Source organism: Patiria miniata, unplaced genomic scaffold (genome assembly GCF_015706575.1).
Source record: "Patiria miniata isolate m_02_andy unplaced genomic scaffold, ASM1570657v1 HiC_scaffold_6, whole genome shotgun sequence".
NCBI classification, from domain to species: Eukaryota; Metazoa; Echinodermata; class Asteroidea; order Valvatida; family Asterinidae; genus Patiria; species Patiria miniata.
The window spans coordinates 10,604,244-10,614,060 of NW_024037073.1; the positions used below are offsets into that span (position 1 = coordinate 10,604,244).

At 39.7% G+C, this 9,817-nt stretch overlaps 1 protein-coding gene across 1 annotated transcript; it reads left to right on the forward strand.

The window, feature by feature from the left end:
* Positions 1–3,255: 3,255 nt before the first annotated feature.
* On the forward strand, positions 3,256–5,753 carry LOC119742848. Its single transcript, XM_038219049.1, has 4 exons — positions 3,256–3,333; positions 4,243–4,336; positions 5,355–5,594; positions 5,737–5,753. Exons 1-4 carry the CDS (start codon positions 3,256–3,258, stop codon positions 5,751–5,753), a joined length of 429 nt encoding a protein of 142 aa, XP_038074977.1.
* Positions 5,754–9,817: the final 4,064 nt, after the last annotated feature.

Here is a 9,817-nt window from a genome sequence, read left to right on the forward strand (position 1 = left end):
TGTGTTGAAATACTGTGTTTACATGTACAGGGTGAGTAAAAAAAACCCAACGAATCCCAAATGTCGGGACTATTAATTTAGTGAAGTTCTGCATGAAGCCCCTTCAAAATCCAGGATATGAACGACCAATTCATAAGCTTTCTGTTAGTATAAGAATCATTCAAATCACTTATGTAATTTTGAAGTTACGAAATTTTAAACACAACCACCGTTTTAAAGTTCTGTCCACGGATCCCAAATAAAAACACGAAAACAAATCACATGTGTGTGAATTGTTTTCGTTTTGCTGAAAGAACGCACACATTTTTGGGGATCCGTAGACAGAACATTAAAACGGTGGTTGTGTTTAAAATTCCGTAACGTGACACGTACCGATTCATTGTATAGACGGATTTCAAGTATTTTTCCAAGCAAGCAAAAATGTATCCCACCTATGCATTTACATTCTCCATTCAACCTCCTGCATGACAAGTTTGATACGTACTTTTGTTTTTTTGTATTGTTGTATGTATTATTCTCAAAAAGCTGTTATTGACTGTAAATGACTATTATTTTTTATATAAGAGGCAAGTTCCCTCTTTCCATGCCAAAATTCGAAGTTATTTGGACAATTTTGAAATATTCTGATTGAATATAGAATAGTTTTGGTTTGATTAACAACTATATAAATGCTATATGATATTACACCTTAAAATAAATCGATGTATACACTTTTGCAAAGTGGTTTTCTTATTTTCATCTCGAAGTTTATTACTTAATTTTGAAAAATAAAAGAGGGAAAATAATCGGAATATACTACAGGGTGAGTCAAAAAAAGCAGAACCCAAACCCCCAAAAATATATTCCATACTTTTAAAAAATATATACCACCACAAATAATAATGACTGGAAAGCCAATTTCATAAGCCACCTTTTGATGATAAAAATTACTAAGATTGCTCAATCCGTTCAAAGAAACTCACCATTTAAACCGCAATGACCCTAAAACCTGTTGGGTATTGTGTATTCTGACTCTTAGGAACAACCAAGAAAATAACACCGAACACTTGTTTTAACAACTGTCAACAACTGTAGTACACAATATCTTTATTCACAACCCTGGTTAGGAAAACAATATGATTTATAAAATCCATTTTTTTTTAAGACGGGCCTTCAAAAGGACTTTGTTGAAAATGTTTAAGTTTTAAACTGAGTTTTTATCGTTAATGATGTTTGAGACAATTGTGACGACAATTCATAAAATCACATTTTTGGACGAAAGAGGTTTTAGGGTCATTGTGTTTAAACGGTGATATTCTTTGAACGGATTGAGCAATTTCAGTAATTGTTTTCATCTAAAGTTAGCTTATGAAATTGGCTTTCTGAGTCATTATCATTTTTGGTGCTATATTTTGTTACATGAAATATTATTGTGGGTTTGGGTTCCGGTGTTTTTTTGGACACACCCTGTATGAAGACGACTTTCAAAAGTCCTGATAAGTGAAAGAAAGAAATGGATCTCTTCAATAATTTTATCACCAGAATTATGCAGCACAGGTTCAACATCGCGAACAATGCTGTGTTCATGCCGTTTTACGTAAATATTTAAAGCAGTCCCCTACTTCCCATTTCATAATCTCTAGCGAGAGAATCATCAAAGAAACCCACTCCACAGAAAAACCAGAAACGAATCCGTTTTGACCCCTGGATGACAGCATTTTTCTACAATTTCCTCTTGTAGGTCATTTTATTGTTTATGACAACGCGTTCATGGTGAGAAATTGTAAAACAAAAGGGATGGGACTTTTTTGTTACGGCAGAGTAATTTCTATATTTAGTCCAAAGATGACATCGGGTCATACGAAACTATTTCATTTGATATGGTTTCCATTACAATGATAACACTCCGGCTCGTGGCCAGGAAATTTTGGAAAATTTAAATTATCAAATGAAACATTCAAACAAAAGTTAAAGTAGACTGACGTCGAATTTGGCGTTGGTCTTTCGAGCCCCCCCCCCCCACCCCCGCTAGGGTCCCGTGCCTGTATTATTATCTTAACCCAATTCATATCAGTATTGAGGCTAAGTGGGGTTATTTTTTTTTCTTCTATACTTCATAATGTGAAAATGTTGTTTTATCACTGTTATGGTTAAAACTAGATCCTTTGTATTTTTTGTTATTCTTAAATTTAAAACAAAACAGGAGACTTTTAACAATAACAATGGCGAAGTGACCATATCTCGAATCCCGAAACAAAAGTTTCGAATTTCGGCCTGCATAAAGGAACTTGCCGTGAGAAATATTCCTTCGTCGTCAGTAATTATATAGGGAGTGCAGCGTTAGATTTCTGACACGAAACACCTGTTTCATTCTTGAAATAAACGATTTGATTGAAAAATCAACGTGATTGATGGCTTCGCTATCCCAAATTTGAAAGTCACTGTTACACGGCGCACGCGCATTTCTCATCTCGCAAAGAGAACTTATTATGTAAAATGCGTAACACTGTGGTTAGCCTGCTACTTTCGCAAACTTTCACTGACAGGATTGGAGCATTACATCAAAAAGGAGTGCAGCACCAACGACCACGTAAGTGAATTTTTTTATTGCGTATTTGTTAAAAACCTTCTAACGATTTTCAATACTAAATCACGCTTACAGAACTTTGATTCTTTGTTTGAGATTTTTCTATTTTAAGACCAATATGTGAAATCCACTCAAACGTTGAAATTGTAGCAGGCTGTACAGGGGAAGGTACTACGTGTCAAAACTGCATGGCCGAATTTTGATTCGAAATAACTCTGTTGTTTACCAATGAAATCAAACCATCATTTTAGATCATGTAAACAAGGCATAACAAATGTTATGGAGCAATTTTCATCAGCTCTGGGTGATATGTAACGCCAAACGAAAAAAATACTCACTTTCAGAATGTCGATACAGTAATGGAGACGGTTATATGTTTGTTGCTTGTTATTGTATTTATTGTATAGTGATTAAATATTTGTGACTGGAATTGACTCGAGCTAAATAGTTGACTCGACTCGACTCGACTCGACCACACACTGCGACTCGACTCGACTCGACTCGACCTTGTTGACCTAATGACTCGACTCGACTCGAGTCACTTCTTTAAAATGACTCGACTCAACTCGAGTCACAAAAATCAGTGACTCGTTACAACTCTGGAGGAGCGTGCTGCACCCAAAGCTTCCGAAGGAAGCAGGATCACCCATGGTGTCACTGCACACCTCCTTTATCACGAGTTAAGCCAAATGATCGAGGAGGTGTGCAATGACATCATGGGTGATCCTGCATTCCTGGAGGACGTTAAGTCGAAAGTGGTAGATTGTGTAAGTAAGTATGATGAAACTCGCTCCCCAAAGTTGTCACGCCTTGTTTACAGGATCTGAAATTTTGGTGTAATTCCACTTGTAAACAACCGAGTTATTTAGCATCAAAAGTGTATAGGACATTTCTCTTGACACGTAGTGCAAATTCATCCACTGACTTTGTTCCGCCTTAGTGCTTTAGACCAATCAATCATCAAGTGATTCAGCTCACGTTTACTTCTCTCTAAGCACAGACATTTTAAAAAGGTTATTTTGTGTACTGATTTTAATTCTTTGAACCGCGATAGATCTAGCGGCTTAACCTAAAAAGCTAATTGACTGAATTTCGGTGTTCACCGAGAACGAAGAACAATGTTAATGTCTGTTCCAAGGACAATCAATACAATGTGCATATGTATCTTCACTGCTACGTAAAAACAACAAAAAGATGGACGAATACAATTAACATATGTGTAAACAACCCGTAATGTTCAATCGTTAGCGGAAAGTGTGGTATATAGTCCTCACCTCATAATTATTTCGCTGCATATCAATAATCGTTGCTTCCCCCTCACCCAACAACAGACCACCCTTATCAAACTTAGTTGCAAATATGTCAACTACTCTATGACGGAAAAATCCAGAAAATAACCTCGTTAAAACATGTGATCTTCCGCATTGTTCATGCGGTGAGGACTTACATGTACTAGTGAATCTTAGTTTGAGTACAGGAAGTCCCCATGCAGATATGTTGAAGGGGCATATTACATGGTTATCAACGGAAATCATAACATAATATATTTCCGGGTTAAGTTTCCGCTATGTGTTTTTCCTATTCACAAATGGCTCGAACACATTTTGAGAGAATTAAGGAGGAATGTTCATCATGCATAATTTTTTTTATCAAAATGCATTTTTTTTTTCCTGTAGTGTACACTAAGTTGTCAAAGCACCATGGATATGATGAAGTTTTTGCTGACGCTTGTTCTGATGATGGATATGTCCTTCCGATTCGCAGACGCGGGTGAGCATGTTTATTTCTCATATATCTTTGTTGTTGTTCGATATTAATCAACCAACTTAAGCAGATGAAAGTATTTTGTCCGTCTCAGAGACTGTCTATGTTCAGGTATAAGCTCGGCTCGGTTTGGCGCTGATCAAATCGACTTTCGGTTAGGTCAGGCGTTTTATTTTCATTATTTTCATTCAGGTAAATAAAATGAAAGGTTAAGTCGCAGCTTTTATGCGTTGATGGGACTTTTTCTCGATTAGTTTATTCTTTATTGTTTTCAATACCGAAAAAACGATTCCTGCTTGATACGCAAAATACTACATTTATGAGTCACAGTTGGAAAAAAATAATAATAAATTCACAAAAACAAAACGTTTACTCAAAATAGTAATTGAACAAATACAGGGTGAGTAAAACAAAGCGGAACCCGAACCCCAAAACTACATTTCATATTTAAATGAATATATAGCAACAAAAATAATAATGACTTGAATCATTTCAACGCAGTCACCCTTAAACCTCTTCCGTCAAAAAAGGGCAATTTATTGTGTATTCTGACAAAGAGAATGAAACAGAACACTTGTTTCAACAAATGTCAACTGTAGTACACAATATCTTTATTAACAACCCTGGTTGACGAACAATATGATCCACAAATCCACTTTTTTAAAGACGAGCCTTCAAAAGGACTTTGTTCAATATTTTTAACTTTTAAACTGAGGTTTCTAGCGCTGGTGATGTTTGAAGACAAGTGTGACGACGATTCTAGAAATCACCTTTGTCGGACGAAAGAGGTTTTAGAGCCATTGTGATATTCTTTGAACGTCTTGAGCAATTTCAGTATTTTTTTCATCTAAAGGTAGCTCATGTAATTGGCTGCCCAGTCTTTATTATTTTTTTGGTGCTACATATTTTTCTAAATATGAAATATCATTTCGGGGGTTCGGGTTCCGCTTTGTTGACTCTCCCTGTACTTAATTGGCTGCATGTTGTGAATTTAAGAGGATACGATTCCTCTTCGATAACGCAGGTGATTTTGCACTCCTTGTTGACATTGCCAATGCCACCATCTACGCGGGTAGCATGAGCCAGAGGCTGGCAGACGCGGAGGCCCTGCCACTCAGCGGTTTAGTCAGCCCCGTAGCCGTGGACTACGATCCGGTAGAGAAGATGGTGTACTGGACTGACAGGGGCAGCCAACCAACTCACAAGATCTCACGAGCGCGCCTTGATGGCAGCAACCAAATGATAGTTGTAGATGATCTTCGTAGTAAGTTTGAACAGCTTTTTTTCCCCAAGAACAAAGACCATTCATATCGGAGATTATTAACCAGTGAAATATTCATTAAAAGCTGGAAAATCTACCATTGTCATTTCCCCCAATAATTTTCAAATTGTTGATTACAATCTAGTGGTGGTCGAGTGGTAATACGTCCGTATGGTTTATAAGCAGGAGGTCGTGGTTCGAGTCCAACTAAAGTACTCTGTGGATTATTATCACTTCGGCCAACACTAAGTATACAGTGTTTATGAAATACCTCGAGGAAGGGTAAAACCCAATATTGATTCTAACTCAGGGGCGGCGGAACCGGGGCTGGGGGCACCCCCACCCCCGATTAAACAAGTGCCTCTTTGCGGACATAATTGTGCCCCCCTCGAGCATAAATGTGCCCCCTCCAGATGAAAACAAAACTGCCCCTAAAAGTTTCGGATAATTTGTTTTCAGTAACGTTTTCTCAAAATGGAATAGAGAATTCTGATATGAACGAGGAATATAAAAACCAAGCCCCAAACCCTTACAATGCGCCCTGAAAACGGGGACATAATGCGTAGTTTGCATAATGGCCGGTTTTGAAGAGCGCACCCTTTTTTTGACAGATGGTACCAGCCTCCCCTCCCCCCCCCCCACCACACACACACACACACACATACGCATAGACACATTCTAGAATTACTACACTCCCGAGGAAAAATGTCTTGTGTTTCCTTTTGTCCCTTTAATAAAACACGCTTCCATATAAACTAAGCACACGAACCTTCTACAGAGTACCATTTTGAACAAAAGACCCAACGCCCGAGGACTGAAAGTATCCTTTCTTCTTCCTTAGTGTGTCTGTCCTCGGGGCTTATATGTAGAACACATACACCTGCACCCACTTGATTTTACGGAGGCCAAGTGTCCGATGAAAAAAACGTGGCGACCTTTCAGTACGATCGATGCGCAAAATAAAATAATGCTGAGCAAGTGCCCCCTTTTGGTGACCCCCCCCCCCCCCCCCCCAGTTTGAAAATTGCTCCGCCGCCGCTGTTCTAACTTTACTCTGCTAGCTCATTAGGTTTGATGGGTTATGGTGTATTATACAACACCTGAATAAATCCCCGTCATCTGATTGGTGAATTGTAGATCACGTGACATATTATTATTCGGTATAATGCACGGTGCGACCATGCGTTATACCCATGCGTTATACCGTTTCACTTTGCGCTTGTTCCATGACGCGGTATTTGCGTGCAAAATGCATGCTGGTGTGCGCGTTCAGCGTAGCGCGTATTGTTCCAAAGAGCCAGCCTTACAGCGTTGGGTTCAAACATTTTCGTGAAGGGGTAGTTCAACATCTTTAAAATCAATGCAAATTGTAGTTTATAATTTACCAATCAAATGACGAGAATTTATTCAGGTGTTGTATAAAACAAATAACGAATGTTTTACGTTCGTGCGATGGAAAGAATAATTTCATTCGGTGACAGATTGAATGTTCTATTCCACTCGGCTTCGCCTCGTGGAATAGAACATTCAATCTGTCACCTCATGAAATTATTCTTACCATCGCACTCACAAACATTCGTTATTTGTATACTATATATGTACATGTAGGTTGGTTATACATTACGTCAGTTCGATGCAGGTTTAAGGGCCCTGTCACACTTCTGCGTATCCTAATTCCTTATGAGTTGCGCATGGACTTTTTTCATACGCAGTAGTACGCACAATACGCACATCATATGCATCTCTATCGTTTTATGTAAGTTTTATGTACGCAGGCATACGCATTTTACGGCCCAGTACGCTGGATAGTTTTGGGCATGCACAAAACTACGCTGCGTACGCTGTTACGCAGGTCATAAGTTATAAATACGCAACGCATCGGTCCCGCATCGGTCGAGCGCGGTACGAGTACGCTATGTGATCGTGAGGGATAAGCCGTTCATACGCGGCAATACGCTGACCTCCTATATTGGACGTATACATAGCGACGTATTGTACGAATTAGTACCGCTCGTCCTGCGAGCGGGCAGCGCATTGTACTTATTCGTAACTTATGAGAAACGCACAGATGGCGAACTTGCGCACAGCATACGCAACTCATACGCAGTGGATGCGCTGAATTCGTTACTTGTTCGCTAGATGTGCGTCGCACATATGTCAAAGTAATCAAAAAATGTCGACGTTTTTGATCGAACGGCTGCGTATTGAAAATTGTTGATAAGGAACTCATAAGGAAATGGGATACGCAAAAGTGTGACAGGGGCTTAACTGGTTGGCTTAACGGCAGTCTCAGCTGACGGTTGTATCAACTCGTCAGTCCGTCAGAGTTTCCTTAACTTCTAATTAGTGTCTGTGAAAGTCTGACGTGTAATCTTTCTGACGTGTAATCCTTCACGCAGCACCACTGGGAATGTCTCTGGATGTGGAATCTAGAATGCTGTACTGGTCAGATTTTGCTTTGAAACACATCGGCCGTGCCCGAATGGACGGGACTGGGAGCAAGGAGATTATTGTTGACAGTCTGGACAGTCCTCAAACCGTAGTTGTTGATCACGACAATGGGTGAGCAATTTTGTCGCGTCTGTCCTTCGTATAGTAACTGATTGTCAAATTAGATAACTGATCATTTGATAAATCAACTAATAAAACACAGGGGAACTGACTCGATACACCTTTAATCCGGATGCCTCTCCAGTAAATCTCTATGTGCATCTTTAATTTGATATTGACATAGGCCTAAATCTAAGAAATTCAAGATGACCTTTCCTGATTCTAAATAGATTGTTTGTTTCCAGAGATTATAAATTGTTATTCAAAAATACAATTACTCAAAATTAAAGTGACATGAATCGACAATGTCGTGCTAGTAAATTTACATATACACATGCACGGTACCATTTTCATTGCACGTATTTCTCCGTTCAGACACATTTACTGGACGGACTGGGGGCTTTCTCGGATTGAGAGAGCCAACCTGGATGGAAGCAGTCGACAGATAATCATTGAAACTGACTTGGGCATTCCGCACGGTGTCGCGATTTACGGCAAGTAATCATGAAAAGTATATTAACAGAATTTCGCCAGATTCTTGCTCACAGCCACAATAAACGATTATTGAAATGTTACATACTCTCAATAATACAAATTGGACGATCCAATTCAATCCAATCCAATCAAAAAGTAACTCACAAATAAAGGGATAACTTGACCAAGCTTTGAACTCTGTTACCAACTTGGCCCACCTGGCAGCACTTTTTGATGTTTGTTTTTTAAGACGGTTTTAAGACCGTCCGGACGACGATACAGTCAAGTCCATGGGCGTCGCCAGGATTTTTTCTAGAGCCGGCAAAACAATTTTTTTTTGCCAAAAAAATGCTCGTATTTCTCAACACATTCTCGATTTATCAGTTTTAGAGGGGGGCAGGGACATTTTGCCCCCCCCCAAACTCATTAAATTTACACCACTTTGTCTTCGCGCCTCTTTTTCTTTTCTTTTTTTTTTTTTTTTTCTTCCTTTTTTTGGGTTGCTTTTCCAGGGGGGGGGGGGGGGAGTGCCCCCTTGCCCCCCCCCCCATACCCCCCCGGGCATAACAATATGGATACGCTACTGGGGCTGGGGCATTACCTTGTGCCCACCAAAACTGGCCGGAAGGTACCATTTCCTTGACTTTCAAAATACAACTAGAGTTGCAGCTCAACATCATTAATTGACAGAAAGTTCTGGTTTGTTCATGTTTCATGAAGTTAAATGTGTCTTGGACGGTGGCCCTACTTGTCTTATTTCTGGAAATGCGCAAAATGTTTTACACCAAACTGTCCCAAGAGGGTTTTCATATACCATGTTCAAGACAATGGAGCTATTAGTGATGCATGAGCAGAGGAATGCAATCTAGAGGTAATGGCGGATCCAGAACACAATATTTTTTGGGGGGGGGCAAAACAATTCGCCCCCCAAAAAGTGGGTCCAAAAAATGACGGCGTGGGGTTCGGGGCCCGCTTAAGGGCCCACATTTTTTTTTATTTGATTCTAGATGCTCTGTGGTGCGATCTGAGGCAATTGCTGACCACTTTGACCAATGTTATTTGAGGAAAAGATGATTGTATACCTATTACCTGCTTTTATTGCGACGTCACTTAAACAAAAATGGTGTTTTTTTGGGTGGGCAAGGGGCCATGGGGGAGGGGGGCATGGGCCCCTTCACCCACCCACCCACCCCTGTGATCCG

Excerpts from the sequence above, each read along its gene's own strand:
- LOC119742848 (XM_038219049.1), top strand. The coding sequence starts at position 3,256 with ATGATCGAGGAGGTGTGCAATGACATCATGGGTGATCCTGCATTCCTG. Across the intron at positions 3,334-4,242 it reads AGTCGAAAGTGGTAGATTGT|TGTACACTAAGTTGTCAAAG; the intron begins GTAAGTAAGTAT and ends TTTTTCCTGTAG. Across the intron at positions 4,337-5,354 it reads CTTCCGATTCGCAGACGCGG|GTGATTTTGCACTCCTTGTT; the intron begins GTGAGCATGTTT and ends TCGATAACGCAG.